The sequence below is a fragment of the Pleurodeles waltl genome, chromosome 4_2 (assembly GCF_031143425.1).
Source record: "Pleurodeles waltl isolate 20211129_DDA chromosome 4_2, aPleWal1.hap1.20221129, whole genome shotgun sequence".
Taxonomy (NCBI): Eukaryota; Metazoa; Chordata; class Amphibia; order Caudata; family Salamandridae; genus Pleurodeles; species Pleurodeles waltl.
In genome coordinates, this window is record NC_090443.1 from 946,531,432 (window position 1) to 946,557,148 (window position 25,717).

The 25,717-nt window shown below is 40.3% G+C and overlaps 1 protein-coding gene across 1 annotated transcript in view; it reads right to left on the bottom strand.

Moving 5' to 3' along the window:
* The window catches only part of RAD54L (RAD54 like), a 112,562-nt gene that overhangs the window by 78,526 nt on the left and 8,319 nt on the right, over positions 1 to 25,717 (bottom strand). The window contains exons 2-6 of the mRNA XM_069232758.1: positions 19,717 to 19,797; positions 12,503 to 12,628; positions 10,451 to 10,511; positions 7,033 to 7,168; positions 5,877 to 5,946 (exon numbers count right to left, since the gene is read on the bottom strand). Of these exons, the coding sequence (XP_069088859.1) occupies positions 5,877 to 5,946; positions 7,033 to 7,168; positions 10,451 to 10,511; positions 12,503 to 12,628; positions 19,717 to 19,797 (474 nt within the window). The remainder of the gene's footprint in view (positions 1 to 5,876; positions 5,947 to 7,032; positions 7,169 to 10,450; positions 10,512 to 12,502; positions 12,629 to 19,716; positions 19,798 to 25,717) is intronic.

Here is a 25,717-nt window from a genome sequence, read left to right on the forward strand (position 1 = left end):
AACATTTGGTATACATTCCCCCATACTCCTCCTTATTTGTCCACTGGAAGGCAAATGGTTCTTCCAATTTCCATTTTGAAAGCGATGAGGGAATTGTCATTAATGGGTATTTTAATGAATATATTAAATGACATTTACGAGGCATTATGCTACTTCTGCCTCTTATTTTCTTGAGATAGTATTACGACAAGGAACATGTCCTTAATTTTTGAATGAATAATTCCCAGCCTGGGAAATAGCCCCCCTTCTGATGCCTTTTATTCCACAAGGGGGTGCTCGCAAATATACATTTGTGTGAATCTACCCTAATGGAACACAATCTTAGGTTTTCTTCCGATAACAATGGCTATTTACACAAAAAATAAAGTGGTCAGCTCTCACTGTGCTTCTCTTTTGCCAGCAATACGTTCACCTTCAATTGAGATGGTCATTCTTGGACCACGTAAGGGGCATATTGGCTGATTTCTTCAGTTCTACCTCAAAGATATTTGTCTAAACTTGAGGATTTGACTTTGGATACTTCTTTGGTTATTCAGACAGACAATCAAACTACTTATGAGAATGGGTTCAAGTGTTTGTGGCCCAGTTAACAATACCTATTGCTGACACAAAGGATGGTTTGACCATCATTGTGAGTCGGAAAAGAGTCTAATACATTGCCAGTCACAACTGTTGAACCAGCAAGATCCCTTTGAAAACCAAAGGAAGGCAAGAAGCAATTCTAGATTCTTTCTTCATAGGATAAAAACAAAATTAGTTTATCTCGTTTGGTGGCTCAATGACCCAATGTATCTACTCCAGGTATCTCTGTTTGACTTCATGGTCATGGGTTCAAATCTCAGTGGGTCAACTGAGCCTTTCAGCTTTCCAGGGTCGATGAAAGGAGTAACACTGAGTTGTGTAAAAATAATACTGAGTTGTGTAAAAGTAAATATTTCAGTGCCAAGAAGCCCAAGGGTGAACATGCAGTTTACAAATACACACTATGGCCCTCGTCATAACATTGGCTGTAAAAAAACAGCTACCGCCGCAGCGACGGCCACCAAATGACAGTCGCTGCGGCTACCAGCCGCGTGCCATATTATGAACACAGCCAGATTTCGGCCACAAGAAGGGCGGAAATCCAGCTGTGACCATACTGGCGGATGTCGGTAAAGTGGCGCTGCTACCACCAGCAGTGCCACCCCAGTAGACCGTCGCCAGACACATTATGACAAAGAATATGGCCTGGCGGTGTTCTGCTGGCGGGCAGCTGCTGGTGGTAGCAGTGCCCGTCCCGTCTCCTACCGGAAGACCCCCTGGATCCAGGTAAGTCGGGTCTCAGACAGGGAAGGGGGGTGGAGGGTGTGTGCATGTATGTGTGTGCGTGATAGCAGGTGTGTGTGGATTGGGTGCATGAATGTATGCAAGTGTGAGTGCGTGTATGTATAGAAATTGTAATGTGTGTCTGCATGTATCTTTGGAAGTGTGCGCTGATGTATGTGTGATTGGATGTATGCATGCATGTATGTGTGAATAAGTGTGTGTATGTGTGTGTGTGTGAAGGGGGCATGGATGTAGGGTGTGGGGTCTTTGGAGAGGTGGTGGGGGGGGTTTGGAAAGGTGGAGGGGGCCCCCCCCCATCAGTGACAGGGAAGGCCGTTCACGGATATGGCCTACCGCCAGGGTTTTCGTGGCGTTACGAACGCCACAAAAACCATGGTGGAAGGCTGGGTCATAATCCTGCAGGCGGCACAATGGCTGCTGCCGGGCTGGAGATGGTTATCTCCAGCCTGGCTGCTGCTACCGCGATGGCGATCGGAGTGGTACATTGGCGGGTTGGCTTCAGACAACCCGCCAATGTCATAATGTGGCGGTAAGTACCGCCACCCTGATGGCGGTACTGCCGCCACATTATCGCCAACCGCTCTACATTTCCTATGGTCCTATATGAATAGTTATTAAACTGGTGACTCTATGGTTAGAAATTTGGTTTTGAAAGGAAAAGGAGCAGCGGCAAAGAAGCCTTTTCCAAGCATTTCTGAAAAAGTTTGGATGTGGATATAACGAGTGCATTTTATCCACCCCTCCTGTATTAATGTATTCTATGCAAGCCTACGGTTCCTTAGATGATCAGAAGAAATCAAAATTGGTTTAAAGAGACTAATTTAAGCGGGTAGCCCTAGACAAGAAGGGATTCGTAATTAGATGTTAAAATGTTATGTGACATGGTGGGCTGCATTTTTGCATAAATATTTTAAAATATGTATAATCCACTGTGCTATACTGCCTACTTGGTGCCTCTATGATTCTAATTTATACAAAAAAAGAAAGACCCACCATGACACTCTGGACTCACCGAGTGTCATCTCACTCTGACAAAGGCTGTTTGCAAGATTAATTTTGCAACACCAAGAAAACTGGTTTGTAACGTGATATTGTAACAGACTTAAAGCCAGATTTAGGAAGGCATGTCAGCCCTTTATTGAGTCACATCAGATAGACAAATACCATATTTAGAGGGGCACGCTCTTTGTTGCCTCTCTTTCGTAGAGTGATGCCTTTGACAAGATCCCACAGCACATAATGTGGGTTAAACTGGCAAATGTGGGAAATCGCATCTGGGCTTTTTTATGCAATATCTGAAAGCTGCATTCTAACACTTAGTTATCAGTTAGGCTGAATACATCATTTGCCACTCTGAAAACAGAAAGTCGTACGCACCAGGGGCGTGTCCTTGTTTAGTACCTTTCTAAGGGATCTTCGGAAGGGGCATTGCCCCCCAATGATGACCACACAACTGTCAAGCACTTATTTATGTCGATGGTGCGGCCTGAACTGACCTGCCTCCGACAGGCTTAAAAGTAAAACTGATGTTGTCACATATACATGCAGCAAGCAATTACCTTGCTGTCTATAGTAATAATATGAAGATCATGATTACTAGAGACAGAAGAAGCTTAAATAATGCTCACTTGTGTTATGTGAGGAAAAACACCGACTAGTTCAATCGGTATAAATATTTGGGCTACAATTGGGAAGAAGGTGGTAAATGGAAGAAGTATGTAAGAATGTTATCTTGTGCAAAGGTGGATAAAATGAATATATATTAAAAAGTAATGACACTAAATTTGATGATTATCTATCTGTCCTGTTATAAGAGCAAGGCAGTCCTCCAGATTACCTTTGATGCGGAGATATACGGTGGATGCCACCGAAGAAAAAACGTGGCAGGCGAACTTATCTCTACCCCCAGTGACACCTTTGCCGCCTATAAACAAGGAATATCATTGTTTACTCCACTATAAGTTAAAGAGTTCCATTTGATATGCAATATACGTTTATGTAAAAGAAAAGCTCAGTTTCTCTGGGAAGATTGTCAAAGAGAAAATTACCAACAACAACAGGATGGAGTATAAAATATTTGGTCACCAGAGGAAAACACTGGAGCAGCTGGTAATCACTTTTCAAGTCTTCCGCTGTGGTATTTCCAATCCTGGTTTTAATAAGTTGTTGCTAAACAGCCTCAAAGAATTTACCATCACACACCTTCGTTTCCGTTTGGCAGGGCTAAAATCAATGGCATGTGCAGTCTAGGAAATTGTATAAATCTGTAAGAGGGGACATCTGTCATTCTGTATCCTAGAAGTATTTATAATAAATTACCTTATGGTCCAAAGATTTGCAGTTGTGGAAAAGTACTAGGTTCTTCTTTACACATTACCTTCGAATGCCCTAGATTGCACAATTTAAGGATGATGCATTTTAACTTAATTATCTCAATTGCCTCGTCTCTGTGATTTTGATAAACTTAGATTTTTACTATCTAGGACTCGCCATGAGCTTTTTTTTTAATGTCTTCATATTTACACACTTGTAATAATGTATTTTGAAAATATGATTTCAACTAATTTGAATATATTGTACACCTATAAAAGATAAATAATAACATTTTGAATGAGGAGTAGAGTTTGTCATCCTTCAGGCCAGATTCACTGACATTTACTTAAAGGGAAATGCATATGTGTTGTAGGTTTCTTTATTTAGCACTGCCAAAAGCCTTGTCCAAAAATAAATAAATCAAAGAAGAACCAATAAGTTTTCTTACCGACAGTGAGGGATGGGCGGGATGATGTAGCCCTGTGTTTGGCAATAATGAATTTTAGTAACCAGTCGGCCAAGCTGCAGTGGACCCAGATGCACCAAAGCACACAAGAGCGGGGCTAAGTAAGTGGGCTCAGCCTATCCTCCTCCGAAGAAGGGACGAGACCGCCTTAGCCCGGGCACGTCCTAAGCAGTGGAAGTAATTAGCACTTGATGTAGTGCCTTCGTGTCTATGATTATTTTCAACATTCAGATGCATTTAATGTTTTTTGTAATTTTTAAGTCTTTGAACAAGAAAGACCTCAAACCTTTTCTGCACTATATGATTTGCAGAGGAGCTTTTTTAAATTTTATACTTATGATTACTTTAATCACCTGCCATTATTTTCCTGAGTCAGTAAATGACTAAAATGTGCAATGCATAGGACAGCTGCATGATCATTTTTTTTTAAACAACATTTTAAGTTCGGTAATTTTTTAAAATTTAAATATTTATTATTTCTTTGTTGTTTTTATGGCCTTTGAATGGAATAAAACTATTTTGAACTCAAATGTGTTACAGGTTTTCAGCTTTGAGTTTATGACTTAACAAGTAAACTGAAATCAGGAATTGGTGGCAGTGACATAAACCTGAGATTTTCTCTTATAATAAAAAAAGCTAGCTTTGACTATGCCTAATATTTAGGGGCACAATGTCCACCAGCCATAATGGGAGAAGCGTAAACAACTTCCATATAAAGATTGTTGATGCTATCCCTTCCAAACACAGAAGCAAATATACTGAACGTACATAATTCACACATTGCCACAATTTTCTTATAACAGCTGGTTACAATAACAGGGACCCTCTGATGATACTCCACTCACTCGATTTGCCAGACCGAACCATTTTCAAAACTAACAACATCGTTTACATGACCAGCAGCCTTGCTTATGCTTGCAGAAAAGCTCGCCATCTCTGGTGGTCCTCGGAAAACCCACAGGCAGGACACCATCAGATTAGAGACTACGACATGTGAGGGGGAAAAAACAAGGCAGTAGGCCTTTTCTACCCACGCACCCAGGATCTGGAACAACATCCCCGTACCCATCAGGACCGCATCAACCTGCTTCAATTTAGCAAAGAGTTGAATTCGAGCCTCTTTAAAAAAACGACATCACAGTGCATTGACTCTACACTTCTGCTCCCAGACCCAAAACTACTTCTCCCATCACCTGTTGACCAGATGCTGGCCTTTGACCCTGTGCAGCGATTTGCTCCCTTTTGGCTAATTTTGTGCTATACAAATAGTGCATACATTCATACAACCGTGCACAGTAGCAAATTAGCTGTCAACAGGGAACAGATTGGATCATAATTAAATCTGAAGGTACTATTTAACCCCACAACAGATAGGAAATGTGAAACTGAAAGGGACAAAAAATAAGTCTCACACCTCCTGCAACAATAACAAATGGAAAAGGCATTGTTATCACCCAATGTGCTTTCGATTTGGGTGCAACTTGGCATGGCTAAGTAAAAGTAGACACGACTACAGACATACGGCATTTGCTGATGGAATGATTAACAATGTTCAGTAAGGAATTATTAGACCAATTAATCCTGCGGACAGTAAGGGCAATGTCCTTCTCCCTGCATTTTAGCCTTTTTTAAAGTAGGTCAGCACGCACCTTCAGATTATTTTTAAATCTATGTAAATTTCCAACTAGTGTGTAATAAAATAATCAACTTGAATGAATTTCTAGATCTTTAGAGTTCACAATTTTTAAAATAAATCTTCATCTAAACCTACTTCTCTTTGATGTGGGCGTAAAATTCGACACAGTACGGGATCAACCACAACATGGACTGGCAGCTTCTCCCTGGGGGAACAAAAAGGCCCCAATACTTAGTCATGCAATTCTTGAGATTCATTAAAACACAACTCACACACACACCAAACAGCGGATATTACATCAGTCAAAGCCAATACATGATCACTTGCGTTCTTGTGATCTTCTTGTGTTGGACAACGTTTGTTTTACTTGGGCAACAAACTTCCAATTTTAGGAATTCAAGTAGCACTGCTATCATGCAACTGTAGAACTTTGTGTGATACGAAAATAATAATATAATTTATCAGGTTCGGAAACTGGATTATATTTTATTGTATTCAGTCGACCTATATTATTTAGGTCAAGTGGGCTGGTGTTTGGTGGGGGGTTGGGGAGATACCATGTGGCAGAAAACAATGATTCTGGCCAGAATCTTTCCAACTAAATTCGGCTATTTGGGTTCCTAGCCACGTGAACAAGAATAACATGTGGACACCGAATTACTGTTTCCAAATCTGCATGTGTAGTCCCCATTCTGGAGGAAACTCACTTCTATTGGCCGCCAACTAACCAGTTTTTTCTGAGAAGCCGCAAATGACAAGAACATAAAAGAACTACTCAACCAAACACAAAATCTGGTGATGGATAGATGTCTCTCACAGACACACAAAAAGGTGAGAGGCCTGCAAACAAAAATTGTTAACTCTTTCCATCCCATGCACAATTGCTTCACTGTTGTACATGAAACTGCTCTTAAACTGTAACTGTACCTACCGACCTTATATGCCACGTCTGGGGAGTTGGCTGTTTGCAGCAACTGCCCATTAGCAAGACATGGTTCAAGGAGGGGGTGTATAGAATGTAAAATATCTTGAATCTATATTAACAAATTATAATCGTTTTATTGTGGGCCTATTAGTGATACCAGGCATAGTATAAAAGCTACAAATGCTATTTGAGCTCCACCACCATTTTGGAACCACATAAACAATCACAATTTAGAAAACTGGTGAGCAATTCTCCTTAATAGGAGACAAACTGTTTTACAAATTTTGCGTATTACACTATTCGAACTCTTATGTCATGGAAATAACACGAGAACAGTTGTATCAAATTCAAAACATGGTGCCTTACTTGTCAACTTTGAGCAGGTCATGGGCGCTGAGAGGGGGAGGCTCATAAAGAACTAGCGCCCCGTCTTCAAAGGGGTCATGCAGTGCCCGCCTGACACCAGCCTTTTTGATACCCAATGCCCGTAATCCCAGGGCTCCTAAAACATAGAAAACAGACTCAGATATGGAAAAAAATAACTATATGGAACGTCATTGTATTTGTTATTGGAGAAATCACAGATAATTCATTCATCATACATGAAAAAGGAGTTCATTGGCGGAAGAGTCATAAAAATAGAAAATATTCTAATCCCCCTCTATTTCATATTGAGCACTTGGAGTTCTCTACATAAAAGAATCCCTCAATTCAGCAAATCTCTGTTTAGACCTCGACTTTAAAGCATATAATTTTTCATGTTCTTTGACCTCTAACATTTTAATCCTCCACTGCTCAACAGAAGGCTGCAAATTTTGCAAAATTTAGCAAAGAGCGTACAACCAAGGTTATTATGTGCATTTTTGTTTCCCAATTCTGAGAATAACCCAGTAGAACTAATTGATTGTCTGCTGGAAATACCAGACCTAGGTAAGAACCGCAATGTGAAATATCCTGCCAAAATCCCTTTGTATTTGCACAAGAAAAAGTGATATGCGTCCAATTACCAACCCCTTCCGGTTCACATCTAAAGCAGGCATGCGTAATTTGAGGATTAGTCCTAAGTAAACATGACGTTGTTCTATGTATACTAACCATTTTGTGTAAAATTGCATTCAGCGAAACGCTGCTTTTAAAATCATTAAGTTAAACCTATTGATTTTTCTCCATTCTACCGGGGAGATTGTCATAGCTTCGTGGGCTTCCCATCTTTGGGGCACTTTCAAAACTATACTGCTGTTTCTTGCCCCATCAAACCTAGTTTTCCAATAGCTAACCAACCTTTGAGTATTATTCTCAATAAGATCCTCTACCAACTCAGAGCTCTGACATACCCTTTTAGGGTCAAGGTCTTTTAAAAACTGATGAACATGGTTAAAACACCAAATAACAGAAACTTTATATCTAATATGTGGTTCAATATTTGTCCAGGTTAATCATGCATATTGACCCATAAAATATATCAGCTGGGTTAAACCATTTGATCTCCATCTTTGTACCATATTACATTCTACAACTGGCTGGTCTAACTAGCTAATATCTTCCAACAAATTAGAAGCAAACTTGCAATGGAGAAAGATCTAAACAATTGATCCTTTTTTTTTTTAGAGCCCAGAGCAATATCTTGTACTAAATACTCTATGGGGACCTAGTCAGGCACATAAAATCTCTACTGTTATTCCTGGGTACTGGGTATTCCGAATCTGGCTGGGGATATAGTGTGCTCTCATAACTGTTAGGTCCATTGTAGAGTCAGGCAAAATATATTTTTGAATGAGTTCCTCAACCAGCGGGACAACTCCTTCCTGTGCCTTCAATATTTTTCGGCACTCCAACAAAACGCAAATTGGAGCAGCATGAGGTATTTTCCATCTCTTCTTGCTTTTCCTTCAAAGCATTAGTCTCCTTTTCAAAGTTTTCTGTATTTTTCTGACGCTGTCCCTGTTGAACTCCAGGATTGTATATTCTCTGCTCTGCTTCCTTCAGCCGATCAGTGTTATGTGAAAGTTTAGCAAAAATAACAGCCAGCTGATTTTTTTTTATTTATCCCCTTATGTTTTTTTTTTTTTAAAGTCTTGAGTTCTTTGATCTCCTGCAAACTTATCTCCAACATTTGAGTGGAAAACTGGGAAGCAGTGGAGGAGTCGTTGGTAGGCTCTATTGAAATTGTGTGGATCTGAGGTGAAGCTAAATCCATTCATTCTGAACAGGACATTGAGCTAGCAGAGCTAGTCAGGTCAGACTGGATAGGCCAATATCATGCCTTATGTAGGAGTACTGAGGCATCTGTCATGCTGGAGCTTGTAAGTGAAGCTGTGATGGTTCCAGGGGGTTTTGAGCAGCACCAAGATCTTTGACTTTGACACTGTATCCAAGTGTTTTGTAAAATGGGGTTATGCCAGGCTTGTCTGGCTTTCTTTGGTCTGCTACTCACCCCTAACCTGAAGCCCATCGTCTACCCACTGTCTCCGTGAAATCAGCTGTGCTTCATCCAGTACGGTGGGCAATAAGGTTTGATGATCTATCAGTTCTGCAGCAGGACAGGTATTTGGAGAACTTTCCTCACTCAACATCTCAGCAAAGTGCTTGAGAAGTCCTTTCAATAAGAACCATTAACATCATAGTGTCAAAGAAGAAGCTAGAGGCCAAAGAATACAATGTACAAGAAAATCTAACAAAACAGAACTATGTGTGGAATTCAACTGTCTTGCATTTACCCTTCCTACCTACACTTCCCTGCATTATTACTCCTTTGCAATTGTTGTTGTGCTTTGAAGTATTAAACAAATTGAAGGTTTAGGGTGATTTGTGCACAAAAACCTATATAACAGTAAATGAGATACCTGAATGTATTTTGGCTTACCTCAGTCAAAGGAATCATCTTTAAACTTAAACTGTTCAGGTTTTTGATTTATTCCCCCTCTCCAGCTTTGAAGGATTTATAATAAATTGATCTCTCAAATTATTGTTCTACATCTTATCAAAGAAAACATTTATCTGTCTCAATTATTATTACTTTATCTACAGAACTACATCTCTGTTTTCTTCCCCCATACCTACGTGCCAGTTTACCATTGGGAAGCTCAGATTATTTGGTGGGATATATAGCAATAACATTGCCATGAATGTGCCAGCAAGGGGTTGTGTCCTATTAGCTTTAGGTCGTTTAGTTACTTAGCGTTCTATGTATCGGGCAGGCGTTAATTTGGGTCTATTCAACGTACAACATACAATATACAACTGTTTGCAGTCAATGACTGCTAGGGTATTGGCTGAAGTGCTGTAGAAAAGATGCATTCAGTATGTTTAACAAAAGGCATTTCAGTCACAAAATTCATTACTGAACTTAAAACAAGGTCCTACTATACTTTAACCTCTCAGCTTGCATGATACATATTGCTTTTGTCTAGCATAATTAAAAGCACAAAAAGACAATGGCACTTAAATAGTGTTTGAAAGGAAGGGCATCTAAATATCTTATGTGCAGATATAAAGCCAACCCCTTCACTAAATTCTCATTGTGTTAAATTGATAATGGGCAATCAATGTGCATTTTAGGATTCTCGCTGGGAAAATATTTGCTGCATGCTCCAGTGCAGCATTCTGCAGAAGTCATTTGCTTTATCTGTGGCCTACCAAAAAAAAGCTGTGTGAGCATGTCATTGCTAAACTTGATAATAAACAGGGTAGAAGCATTGGTGCAAAGAAAATATAGAACTTCATAATTCTAACATTCTGTTTGCAAAGAAATAACACAGACCTAGCACGGTTCTGAAATACGTACCTTTATAATTAGGAATAGGAACCTTGAAAGGCTTCGACAAAATACTTCGGATAAATGCTTCCTGAATAAAAGACAGCAAACGTGAACATTCAATATGCATTAAAACATTATGGAGTTTTAACAGTGCCAAGTAAAATATGGTATATGATATTGAAAACAGTGCCAATTACAGGTTACCAGTTAGGGTCTCCTCTGACAGGAGACTGTTATGCAGTGATGTCTCACTGAGGTAACAGTGGAAAATGAACTCCGGTCCAGGAGTTCAGACAGAAGAGACAAGAGATGTATGGTGTAGGTTGGCTAAAGAAGCAAGTTATCAAAAGATGCACATTGCTCACTGTTATCTTTTGGAAAGAAATGTAAAAGTCTGCAAAAAGGTGAATCCTAGATATTGGCAAATTCAATAGTGTATAGTGATTACTAAACCACACAACCACCACACGATTTCGTCTCCCTTCAAGCAATCTCCTGCTGAAAAGCCGAAATCACATGGTTGCAGGAAAAACTAGCTGGAAAACACTGAACAGAGTGACTCTCCTGCTGGTCTTTGGAGGCTGTAAGCGGCCCATGTTCATTAAGGGGTGTGAAAACACCTCAGGGCATGGGCAACAGACTCACTGACCCTTTTATTTTTTATTTTTTTTGGAGAGGAGGCAGAGGGGGTTGGGTGGAGGGTTTTTCTTGGGTAGAGGAGGGTGTTGGGAGGTGGTGGAGGGCAGATAGTCTCAAGGTAGCTCCTGGCATGAGTCCCTGCTCCCCCGCTTCACACAGTGACATTTCTTTAGAAGTTGGCAAATATGGTTTCACCACATTAAAAGACAAGGATGAAATAGGTTATCATATGCACACAAGAGAAGAAAGGGAGATAGACTTACACCGGTAACAGTCTCACTCAAAACAAAATCACCCTTCTCTGGACACAGGCACTTCATCACTTTTGTCAAAACTAACTTCTACAAAACCATCCTTCATCCATCAACTGGATCAGCTTCCTCAATATGGTCCTCAGGCCCCTACTCTATATCAACGCTTTGCTTAGTAAAAAAAAAAAAAAAAAAAAAAAAAAAAAACACTTTCTGGACTACTTCAAAGTAGGAAAGATCCTCCCTCTGCTGGAAATTACACGGAGAGGATCGTTTACCTACCCTTTATCACATGCTTCCCATTACCAGTAAATTCACTGGGAAAACATACTCCTCTCAACTACAAAACAAAATCAGCAAGAACCACCTCCACAAGGGCTACTAGTCTTACACAGACATCGTTACCATTCAAAAATGTTCTTCTGATCACCAGTAAGAAAGACCTGTTCCTTGATCTTACACGACCCCGGAGTCTTTGACAGAGTTGAACTACCTCTCTGGTTTCTTTCTTCCTACTTGCACATGTTTATCTCAGATCACTTTTTGGGAAATATATCAGTAACACTGCTAGAAATGTGTCTGCAAGGACTTGTGTCCTGTTAGCTTTAGGTAGATTATTTACTAGATAATTTACTAAGTGTTCTATGTATCAGGCTTGCATAAAACTAGGTCTGTTCAGCACTCAATCTACCACCGTTTGCAATCAGTGATTGCTGGGGTATTGGTTAAAGTGATATAGATAATATACATACAACATGATTAACTAGAAGCCCTTCAGTCACATTTTAAAACTTATTTCTGAACCTAAAGCCCAGATACACCTGAATGGTCCTTCTGTTTGGTGTCGACTCAGACAATGGCCCTACTATACTTGAATATATTAGCTTCTATTCTGCAAATAATAATTACCAATAAAATAACACAATGCTATGTGTATGTGATTGAAAGCAGGTAGGTGCACATAAATACCTCACCTTTGCACTAAAGCCAACACTTAACAATATTCGATTTTTTTAAGTTAATGACCCAAACAATCAAAACAAGAGAATCACAAAACATTAAAAAACAGTAGATGGCTCCTCCCCCTACGTTTAAATTTCCAAAACAATGGACAAGGGTGCAGAACTGTTCTTACCATGAAAGGGCGTGAGTTTTGAAGCAGTTGCGGTATGAAAACATTGGAACTTACATGTTTGCTGCTATCCAGACAAATGGGTTGATTGGTCAGTGGGGCCAGGGGTTTTCGGAAAGGTGATATGAAACTTTCCCAGCTCTGCACCCCAGAGTGAGTACCAGGTTTACGCCTCTTTGGAGCCTGTAGGAGTACCAAAAAACGTTATGATTAAGGCTAATGCAGTGATCATGCAGATGCTGAAATCAAAAGACCAGCCAACAAAGCAGAGGAGAGTATAAATCCCCCTTTACATGGTACCCTTTTATGTTCATTGACAAACCATGATTACCCATTGTTTATATAATCTCTCCTTTGATAACTGGCTTCAGAGGGGGCAGTGGCGGGGCCAAGAGACCGTAGTACATATCAGACAGGATTTAAGAGCAAAACAAGTAACAACTGCAACAATCTGAATATGCCACACTTTTAGTTTAACAATTAAGGTTTAGTACCAACAAATAATCTTGCTCTTTATTTTAGAACTCCATGACTTTATAAAATCTGAATTGAAATTATTTTTTGAACCCGGAGCAGACCCAGCAACGACCAAAGGTGTAAGGGGTCATCCAGACTCAATGCATGGACTACTTTAAGCACTGACAACCTCCAAGTGACTCCACCGCTGTCCTGGCGTGCTGTGCGACCTGCGAGGCCTGACAGCACTGCTGTTCTCAGAGGATCCCCCAATAGCCTGGAGGACACAACTGCTGAGAACGAGAGACATCTGTCACAGCTTGCAGTGTAGTATGTTCATAGTGGCTACATGCAAGAAGCAAGGCTACTGTCCGCAGTTCAGCAGCTGTTGACGAGGACATTGACTCCAACACCCGCCACACGCGAAAGAAGAGGTAACACGAGGTCTGAAAGCAAAGATTGAGAGACTGTATTGTGATCTCGAAAAGACATGACTGCATGTTGGGGTGATTAACGATTGACAGTATGAACTCTTTTGCTCAACCGCTGAATAGACTGACCTGTGTGTTGCCACACATGGCAGTTTCATGCAAAGCCTAATAGTGAGCTTCCACCCATGCCTGGTTCTTGCCTATGATCTTTCAATCACTGGCAAAACACTGTAGACATTGTGGGCACCATAAGAGCAGCGACAGACCACTGTAGATGGTGTGAGAATTTCTGCACTCGACTAGAATCTTGCAGATAGGTTTCCAGAACCCTGCAGCTGAACTGTCTATTACTGTATACAGTATTTTGTTTTGCTCTGATACTGAAGTACAGACCTTTTTTCTAAGACAGTCACTGGACTTGGCAGTAAGTTAGAGTGCCTCTTTGACTTTTTGAAGCTCTATCCTTATCGCTATTTCCAAGAAAATCCTTTAACTGCTAGTCATTATACCGAGTCTCAATAGCAGAAAGAGTGAATATGGTCCTGTTTGCACAGCTATACTAGGACTGACCAGAGGACACCAGAGGCAAACCGACCCCCAACCACCAGGTCTGGCCCATTAACCCCTACCTGCCTTCGAACAGGGTCGGACACACCTTCTAGCACCTCCTGCTACAGGAGAAGATTTCTCTGTAAAGGGCTCGGCTGACCTTGGGCCACCTCCTATCAAATACCTAAAAATCAAAATACTGATTTTGGACTCAAATTTTCAGAGTTCAAGTTGGTGAGGCCTGGTTAAACAAAAATTACAAAGGTTACATTTGATCAACATGTTTAGAAATGTTTCTTCATTTCAATGAACCAACTTTGTTAGCATGCATTCTTTCTTGGAGTTCTGAGATTCAGATGCATATTACAGGGCAGCTGCACTTTAGATGTGAGTTCCTGGATGTGATTGTGCCGCCTGGTCATAATAGAGGCAGGAGACACAAACATCTGGTCTGCTAAAATGTAAGTGGCTTATTAGGGGCATCTAAGATACTTTAACATGAGGGAATGGGAGAAATTATTGTAGGGCAGGAGCAGAACCCATTGCAGAGAACAGGAAGACAAATGGAAGAATGTTACATTGGTCATAGGTAAAAGTGGGAATGGGAGGTATATCAACAGAAATGTGCAATGTGGGACATAGCAGAATCCATTAACTTTGTATAAAGCACACAATGTCGATGAAGTAAAAGACTAGGAAAAAAAAAGTGGAACTGTGGAAGGTCAGATTTTGCAGCTGGAGTAGATCTTTCTAGCCAAAATGACCTGTGCATGATATAAAGTTCCTGGAACTGTGTCTTTTTGCTATACTGGATGCTAGAGGAGGGACCTCAGAGCAGGGGTGATGTGCTAGTGTTTTTCTTATGTTCAAGCATATTCTAGCTATCCAACTCTGGATTCTTCGTCATTTCTGTGATTTTGTTAGGCCAGCAAAACAATTATTGCGATAATAGTTTCTATAGTGGGAACTCGCACCAGATGTCATCACATTGTTGGCCTGTAGAAGAGGGAATCTTTTTAATCAACATGGACAGTTGGCATTTTGTACTTTTTTATTTGTATTGTTATTGTTTTGTTAGCAAAGCATAACAAAGAACAAACAGAGGAATTTCCCATTAAGAGCTTTACATAAGCTAATGTAGTACTCTTATCGAAGTGACCACAGGCAGATTATTGAAGCCTCTAGTGGGAAAACTGCTGGTTACTAAACCAAGTATGATCATGAGATTGGGCAAAGAACACCCGCCTATGACTACTAAATGTGGAAAAATAATGTATATGGTAGAACCGCATAAACATTCCAACATCACTATTTAATGATTTTAAGTTACTGTTCAACATTCTCTTTGGGACCCTCTATAACGTAACCTACATTTCCAAGAAAAAACACAGAAAGAAGCCCTTCACTGAATCAGTGCTACAAGAGCCCATGCCGGGATCTTCCTTTCATCTTTCACCTTCCCTCTCTCACACTAGCTCTGCATGTTTCCAGAAAATATAGTTGGTACCCTCATAAGTGACACGGACTTGCAAACCCACAGCTATGAACATCTTTTTCAGTGTATTTAGGGTCCTAATGTTATTTGCATCCTTTAAAGGGCCACAACCAGGAATAGGATTCCAAGACCTTTATATTTTAGAGCTCACTTAGCTCTTGCATCCATGAAGACTCTCTCTGTCTCTCTCAAGGCAGAGAATATAAAGATTATTGTGGGATCACTACTGTCTAACTCTCTGGGGTAGAGTCCCATTTTGATTTTATTGTGTTTATTGCTATGGCATTGGTCCAAATAACAGGAATTATGCTCATCAATGAGTTCCAATGCCGATTAGCAAGGAGGTTTGAGGATTTAACTCTCAGCGCCCACTGTCAGCCCCAAAACTCTGATTTGCTTTCATCTTACCAGTTTCCAGAATCGTTATAATTGGGCAGGGATATCTTCTTCATCAAAGCCATGATATGCTTGACCATACTTAAGACTTTCAGATTATTGCATTCTCTTTGACTCATAACTACCTCCCTTTTTCCCTCAATGTACAGAGTTGTCTCTTCCTATGTGGTTACCCTTTCATTTCCCATCATATGGAGTTAGTTAGCTCCATTCTCTCTTAGTTTGTGAGTATTCGTCTTTGTCTGACAGAACTGTACCATTCAATCAGTCTCTCTCCTTTGGCTTGCTCTTGGCTATCTTAAGAAAGAAATTAACGTTCAATTCCCTATCTTTTCCTTTCCACTTATACGCCATCTAAAAGATGCTTTGCTTCAGTGATGTCTCCAGGTCTAGCGATCATAAGATGGACTGGGATTGCAACTTTCATCACATTCTGTTTGGATTGCCACTCGACAACCCTGACAATCTGGGGCCCATCTGACAGCACAGGGCTTTCCCACCTCCCAGCAAGTGTGCCAATTGCCAAAGCACCATTTTACTTTCTTTGGTCTTCAGCACTGGCTCACAGACATGGGCACTCTTTTCAAACGTGCTTCTCTACCCATGCAGTGAGGGCTGCCAGACTGAATCGAAATACTTCTCTCCAACTGCTCTACTAGAAAATGGTCTTAGCCTCTCTGTGTACCCGAGGTGTTAATGGGGAGGTCAATGTCTCTAGGAGGGGGTCAAAAATCCTAGTTCATCCAAGCAGCATATGGAGTTTAAATGAAAGCAGCCTTCTTGCTGTACAGCTTGACAGGTCCTACCCTTCTCCAAGTGTGTAATTTTAGCTACAAAATTCACCTGGGAAACAAAAGACTCTTACTATAAATAAAGACTTCTAAAATGATTGCTTTTTGAGTCAGAATTGGGACTTGTTCTTGCACGGAAGGCAATTTGCAAACACAAGTAGCCATTTGGTTGCTAGATGCAGAAAGTATACAGAACTTTCTTGGGTGCAAACAGGTTTTGGAAAATGATGTACTGCTGTTTGAGTGCGAGCTGAAATAGAGCAAACCTCAACAAGCACTTCAGACGTGTGTGGTCTCAAAGAATTAGACTCATGGGCTGAACAATCTTATCCCTTCTCAAGCAACCAAAAGCAGAAGCCCCCGGGTGCCTTTGGGAGGAGTCAAAAGGTATGACATGCATATAATATTCTAACCCAACTTGCAAATGAACACAAGAATCACCTCCTTCTGCGGTCAAGATGGACCAACGGACATTTAGGAGCCTTGCACTCTAGGCTCAGCCATAAACCTACTCAGAAAAAGATGGGGTAAATGTAAATGGACCACCACAATAAAAAATGTAAAATAAAATAAAATAAAAAATAAAATAAATGTGGAAATAAATGGTCAGGCCATAGCAGTTAGCATCTCTTCCTACATATTCCCTCTGTGCGCCCCCTTAACATTGTAGTGACTAAATCTAGGGAGTAACACATTTAAATTCAAATAAGCAACATGACAATCATTGTGGTTTTAGATATTAAAATAGATTTTATAATGTGAGTGTAACATGAAATACATTTGAACTATGTGAAGGAGAAGGGGTCTCGGATTCCAAGATGTTATCCTTTACAAATTCCTGGCTTCTTCCTAAATCCTTCCCCTAATCGACCCAGCTGATAAGACCCTAATGTAACCTTTTAAGGTAGGACCTTTAGAATCACCATAATTTAACCCTCAATAGGAATGTCTGGGTTTTTCATTACAGGTTAGTCTACAAAGCAACACAAAACCATACTAGAAATCACACATACTTATGTGTCCCACAAGGAAGCCCAAAGCGGATCAGGCACAGTTGTGGCATTTACCCTTTAAAGATGATGGCAGGGTGAGACATTTTTAAGTATGTGCGGTACTATGTGTCGCACCCTGCACATCCCTGATGAATGAGATTCTAGGAACTGCAAGAGAAGAGGAGTGCTGCAAGGAAAGGTTTTACCCACACAACCTCAAGAATATGATGTCCGAAAATAGGGAAAGAAAACATCAATATGCTGTAATGAGCAAAGGTGAGTTAATGAAATGCTCAACCTGAAAGGAGAATAAAGAACATAAGTTGGTATATGAGTTTACACGTGAAGTAAATAATGAGTTACACTGCTTGTAGATGCCTGGGAGAATTAAAATACTGGAATAGCTTTGTGAGCAGTAACATATTTAGTGTCCTTTACACGTTATAATACAAATTAAAAATACTTTTTGAGTGGGTGTTATAAGTGTCTTGGTGCTATACATGCAAGTAACTGTCTTACCAAGAAACACACGCCAATTCCAGCTACACAGGAGAAAAAAACATTATGTTAATGTTTTCCCTACAGAACTCAGGGTATGCTAAGACAGGATATTCCAAAACAACGGTAACTAAAAGACCTGGCTACCGGTCCTTGGTCATTTGGTCTATGCTACATCCAAACAATTAGTTTCTGGTCAATTGTAGCTGATTTCTAGCAAACAAGGGTTTTCACCTGGACACATGGACTTTTTTTGCACAACGATGCAGGTGCATGGTACAAAGTCTTACACTGTGTGTTACACCACTGGCACTCTATTGAGGCTCCTCTAGATTTATTATTTATTGCGGGATGGTATAAAGACCGACATGGTAAAAGAGCTACCACACGTGACCAAACATGCTGCTGCATTCTGCACACACAAAGGAGTGTTCAGCATATCAGCATAGAGTAAGTACGTTTTTATTGTATTCAGTTATTTAAAACCATAAACATTTAGCAAGAAAATGTAAAACAGAAGAGAAAATAGAAAGACTCACTACTGACCAGTACAAAGCATACAATTGTCAATTCAATGCATCATAAAAGTACTTATTAATTGCATCTTTTCCAATCAATAATAAAATCACAATATATAAAATAAACTTTCAGTAAATCAGAGCAGTGTTCTAGCAACTTAATCCTTTCACAACATTCCTTCCAAGAGAGTAAAGTGCAATTTACTTTGGAATATTAGAAAAGTTTGAGAAAGAGAAATTAACAAATGGCACCATAGCACCATTAATACGATGATTAAGGCACTGCACCAGGAATCACCTTTTATTAAACCTTTGGTACTAAAAGCTTAAATCCCTAGACAACAGGTACTCACAACAAAACGGACTGCACAGTAAGCACCATACATGCTCTTACCAATAAAAGTTATAAAGTGTGTTTTACAATGTCCAGGGGGGCCTACAAACACTAAGATGCACTAGTCGAAACCCCTCTAACATGGGAGAGCACAACTGTCAACCAGTAATAAAGTGCTCTGAGCAATTTCATTTAAGCTTCAAAAGCCGGGGGGGGGGGGGGGGGGGTTGAAATCAGATTCAAAAAAGTGCACTTTATGAAATCAGGGGGCCCACCAAAACTAACTCACACGATTCCGCCCCAGGATGTGGCTAGGTTATGGGCCGGTTGATAAAGTGCACTGTGCAATTTGTTGAACTTCAAAGACCTGGTGGTTTACAATCAAATTCATAAAAGTTTGCATCTTACAGTGACTAGGGGCCTACCAAACCTGCCACTAACTATTCCTGGGCAAAAGTGGTGAAAGGTAAAGTTATGTAACTTTATACGCAAACATGGCCCAGCAAGATTGCAGACCTGTAAATAAAGTGTGCTGTGGAGTTTCGTTAAGGAGCAAACCCCAGGCATTAACCTTTCTTGGGCTCATCATAAGTGGGTGGAACACAGACCGCCACTTTTAACCGCCCCACCCTAAAGATTGTGAGGCAGGAGAGTTTGATACTTTTGTTCAGCATAGAACCGATAGGCTATTACCAACACTCCAGGCAGCCATGTACTTCATCACTGACAAAGTTACTTAAAAATGTTTTTTTTTTTTTTTTTTAAACACACACTAAAAGAAAATTTAGAAAGATCTGAAAGTAAAACTCACATCATCGGGGTGCCAGTCTTCATCATCAGAAGAACTTCCTTGCTTCCTCTTCGCCAACTGGCTGGGCGCCAGACTCCTTCTCTGAATCAAAACAAAGACAGCACAATCTAGCTTGTCAGGCTTCTAATGAAATGAGACTGAACCTGTAACTTGTGAAATCCAGCTAGCCCGGTGTTTAAGACAGTAATCGTGCAAGTTGTTTAGGATGTTTGACATGTAAATTGATCACAAGGCTCTTATCATACAAGAGGCAGCCCCTCCATTTTGTAGAAACCTATGGATGGTGTGGCTAACTTACTTTTATTTAACAGAGATAAGGATTGTATAAAGAAAAATACACTCTGAATGTTTTTGTATAAATGCAGGAGGGTCTTGGTGATGGAAAAAACTTTTTACATGGACCGCCAGCCCTGTTTTTCGGCGATCTCTCACTTTATTCAGGTTTGGATTAATTCTTAAGGTACATCAAAGTAAAAAGGTGTCCACTGTGGAAAAACGGTGTTGTAAGACGGAAACACATCATTAAATAATTCAATTTTTCTCTTTGTACCCTGCTGTGCAGCAAGACAGAAAGAAACATCTAAAAGGTCTATTTATTACAGCTGTTATTAGAAAGAAGGCTACTGCTATTTAATATATTTTTTCATTACAGCTGAATACTCAGGGCCTCGTTACAAGTCTGGCGGTCAAAAGCTGTGGTCTGGCCTCCATATTATGAACGTGGCGGAGCCGCCACAGTCTGACCGTCGGCACTGCCAGGTTGCTGCCGGTCGACAGCCTGGCGGTTTCAGCGGTCGTAATCCGCCACGGATTACAAGTCCCCTTTCCGCTGGACTATGTATGGCGGTAGAACTGCCATGCAAAGGCTGGCGGAAAGGGGGCATTGGGGGCCCCTGCACTTGGCATGGGCAGTGCAGGGGCCCCCATGGACAGCCCAGTCGCGTTTTTAATTGCCCGAATTACGGACAGTAAAAAGCGCGACATTGCCGCCGGCTTGATTACAAGCCAGTGTCAATGTTGTGGTGAGTTTCCCGCTGGGCAGAAACGCTGATTCTGTCCTCCAGCCCACCAGGAAACTTGTAATAGGGCCTGCGGAGGGACGGCCGCATAGGCGGTCGGCCTCTGCCAAAGTCGTAATGAGTCCCTCAGCGTCTGAGACCTAATCTCTAAATTATTGTAGTGAGTGTTTGTACACAGGACAATATAGAGAAGGTCATAAGAGGGGTAAGGCACAAGTGGGATCTTGGATATACACCTCAGTCTACTGCAAAGCATGCAGGGAAGGGTATCCCACTTCCAACACTCTTAAGCCAGATATGAAATGTTTCTTTCTCAACACCAAGTGGTTAAAAAACAAGTTGTTCAAGAGCTCTTCCATAAGGTGATTTGGTCTTAGGGGGTTATTACAACTTTGGAGGAGGTGTTAATCCGTCCCAAAAATGGCGGATATACCACCAGCCGTATTACGAGTTCCATAGGATATAATGGACTCGTAATACGGCTGGTGGTATATCCGTCACTTTACTGTCACTTTTGGGACGGATTAACACCTCCTCCAAAGTTGTAATAACCCCCTTAGTCCTTAAGAGAGTAAAACATTCTAACTGACTTGGGCTTCAGAAGTAAAAGACACTGGGTAGTATTTTGCACAATACACAGAAAGTAAAGGCTGCTATAAAAAACATAGCAAGTCATGAAAACGGTTGTTAGTTTGTGGAGCAAGTCATACGCGTGGGGTCAGACCCTAACATTCCAATACAAATGATTCTGGGCACAGCAAGACCCCAATTAATTTAATTTTTCATGACTGGCTTACAAAAAATTCCAAACATCCCAATTTTTTAAGATATGGAAGCGGAGGTTAAAATAAAGGTGACCAAGCTATGGAAGGCTTACGTTGTTTACATAATCATAATTGCACAATAGAGGTGTTAACCTGTGTGGTCCAAGATGTGTGCTTTAGCAGCGGTCGGAGAAATGGAATGCATATTAATTAGGCAGGAATTCACCAACATTTTGTAAAAATGCACACCTTTCCATCTTATTCTTGAATTAATCCAGCACAAGTGGTCCACATAATATGTGAAAGTGCACCAACATTGTCACTTTTAACAAGGTTCATGTAAGAAAAGAAAATATTTCATGAAAAAAAAAAACAGAAACATCCCAGGCATACATGTAAATACTATGCTTTGCACCACATGAGCTCACAACATTTGCAGGTTACAGCTTGGAATAATCAATACGTTAATAAATTCTACCAGAACAGGACGGCATGAGAAGGTATACGATTTTCATTATGAATGGGACCAGAATTTTGTTTCTGAAGATCAGCCCTTCCAGGTTAGGTTACACCTCCAAACTAAATTTTCCTGTAGAACCTTTGGCTTTGAAGATCTTATTGGCTACGAGAAAACGTTGCAGACGTAAAACATTTCTACTTCATTTAAGTTTTAACTTCCTTAATGTACATTCTTACATCAATAGGTATACGTGGTGTTAACTTTATAAGCGAACGTTTAATATGACAATCGTTATCAGCCCTTGTTACCACCACTACCTCAGAGAGGAGAGACAGAAAGAAGTGGGTGGCTGGTGCTCAGAGCTGGTAAAGGAAAGAGGACTTAGACTTACCAGGGGCTGGACATGCGTAGTTAAAAACGTTTGGACACATGCAGGGGGAAACTGAGAGGGTGGGCATGCAGGGAAAGAGTGGAGTAGAATAGACAGGAAGAGGGAAGATACGTTATGTGTAGTGGAAAAGAGGAAATCAGTTATGTGGGGAGGAAAAGACGCGATCATACGAGCCAACAAAGAAAGATGGAGGGAGGTTAAACAGGCAAAAGAGAAAATCAAGTGTGCAAAGGATGCCCGAGTTTAAATTATCAGGGGGAATGGCTCTGAAACACAAAGGATAAAATGAAATTGGTCACCTCACTCTGTAGTTTTAAGGGAGTATCACCTTTACCTTTCACCATAGGTCTTGACAGGTGGTAGCAATCAGTTTTGAGGAACATAAGACATACATACATACAAAAGCACACAGTATCTGCGCGGAGGGTAGAAACCTACTGAATCCCTGTGTAAATTGAGTAAATATAGGCAGTGATCTCTGGTAAAAAGGACCCCTTTGTGTTTATTTTGTCATGAATAACAAAGTTCAAGACCATTATAACACTGTGGCAGGAATAATGATCACAAACACTGCAACGTGTACGAATGAAAAGGTGATCACAAGCATCTGTAGTGCACCTGCCGTCAGGCTTACTGACCTTGGAATCGTGATCTGGAGCAGCTAAGTAACTGCAATGCGGACAAACAAGCTTTACTTCTCAGGGTGCTCTCCCGGAGCAATTGCCTCTCTGTTTACATCCTAGAGCCCCTCAGTTGCCTAGGAGCTGGGAGCATGGGAATTACATATTCGAAAAATAGAAAAAAGAAAGAATGTATAGCGTAACATATAACATAACACATCTCCCTCCTTTATAAACAATAATAGAAAAAAATAGTTTATAAAAATCTAACTATATACACTGTTATGTACGTAAAAACTTTAAACAAAATAAAAAAAACGAATACAAAAATATTACTTTATCATTTAATATATCACTTCATAATCTGATAACCATTTCGGTTTAGTTCTCACTCATTTTCCTTTTTCCATCACATTAGAATCATTCACCACTTCTCAGGCAGATTCATTCACCACTTCTCTGGCAATGTCTCTTCCTATAACCTTCTCATCAAACTTGTCTTGAACGTCTCCAGTAATATCTTGCTCCTAACTTTCCACACCCACTTCCTTCCTTTCCTCTACGCTTTCCCTACATCAGTTTGTCCCTCAACTTGTCCCTGAGAACCATCCATCCATCCTCCTTCTAGAAGCAACACCTTGCTCCACTTCTTCCCAATCCAATCTTGCACCTTTACTAGAAACACCTTCATTCCTCACAACCTCACTCTTAAGCACAGCAATTCTTTTTAAATTCCAAACTTTTCCATCACTCAACAGGACAGCATTATGCAACACCTTAATTACTTTCAAGATTTCAGTGAATTGACTTTCACCCTTCCTGACTTTACAATGTTTTCAAACTTTAACCATCGTGCCCACCTCAACCATTGTATTTTCAGTGTTTTTCCTCAAGCCATATTGTTTTTATACTTTAAGTGGGTGGCGACCATTTTATTTCCGACTTTTTCCAATAGAGAAATCCGTTGGAGAAGAATGTACTAACCACTCTAGCTTCCCTTTAGTCCTGGCCCCCCCTTCCTCTCATGACTTCAAAAGGTGATACACCCAATGCATCACAAACCGCAATTCTGTACATCTAAACTGTTTTAAAAATATGAACTTCCCAATCATCTTTGTTTTTGACAGCTAATATGCACAGCATTTTTTATTACTCTGCTGAAGCATTTTATCATCCCATTCCTACTGGGATTATAAAGTAATGTGGCTTTATGTTGGATTCCCATGCTGGAAAAATGATTTTGTACCTTACCAGCCATGAATTGAACACCATTGTCACTAATTATCTGCACGGGTAAACCTTCATTCAACAATAATGTATCTAAAAATGTTAACACAGCATCAGTGTCTACTCTTTCCACAATTTTAGCTATAGGCCATCTTGAAAAAATATATATTAAAGCAATCACATATTTCTGACTCTCTCCAGTAGGTTCCATGATATCTATAGCAAGAGTGCCCCAAGGTTTCCTGGGAACTATTGGTTCACACATACTAAGTCTAGGATACCTTAGGGATTTGTCAGAATTGGAACATGCAATGCATTCTCTAACCACTCTCTCCACAAACACATCTAAACCTGGCCACCAATACCCTCTTTTGACTATCTATTTAGTCTTAGCAGTTTCTCCATGACCTTCATGACACAAAGTTACAATTTTTTTCTCGGGGTAACTGGTGGAATAACCCTACCACCCCTTTTCACTATTCCATTTTCCACTGTCAATTCATTTTTTACTTCCCAAAAACGCCTCAATTCAGTGGATAATTGAGTTTTCTTAGCCAACCTAGTTCCATGAATTATATTAATTATTTCAATAAAACATCCTTAGCAAACTCCTTCTTTAATTCTTCTTCCTTCATGCCAGAAGTCCCTTGATCATGAACCAAGGCTATGTGGAAATCTTCCCACTCTTCATTTTCACACTCTTTAATATCCAAAGGCATTCTGGATAAAAAACAAATCTGCCATACCACTGCTTTGCCTGGGAGATATTCTATGCTGTAAATGAAATCGTGCAGTCTCACAAACATTCTTGCTATCCTAGCTGAAGCCCTAAATATCCCTTCAGTTAGCAGTTCCTTAACCAGTGGCTTTTGGTCAGTTATCACTATGCAAGGTTTGCCGCATATAAAAGACCTAAAATGTTACATGGTCCAAACACAAGCGTTTCTTTCTCTTTGGCCCTTAAATTTTAATTCCACCTGACACAATGCCCTTGATGAATATGCTATTATTCTTTCTAATCCTTTTGAATCTTGTGTTGACACTTCCCCCAAACCTTTGTTACTAGTGCCCAAGGTAACAAAATTATCCAACTTGGGATCAAAAATGTTCAAAGCCGGAGCTTTGACAATAGCATTCCTGATCACTTCAAGTTCTTCCTGACATTCTGGGGACATTGTATATCTTCCCTGAAAAACCTTCAACAAACTTAGAATAAACTTCTACAAGACCGAGAAATTATCTTAATTCTTCCTTGCTCGTTGGTGCTTGGGGTGTTACTAATTGCTTCTATCAATTCAGGTTTGGAAGAGATTCTTGCATGACTCAGCACATGACCTAGATATGTCACCGAGCGCACTGCGAATTTGCGTTTTGAAAATTCAACAGTTAGGTCCTTAAAACACTATCTCAAATTGCATCATGTTCCTGTCTGTCTTTGCATGAAGAGATATTTGATGGAATGCTGCTGTGTGACAACAGGCCCTTCACCCTCGAATAATCCATGTCGCCGTGAATAAGTG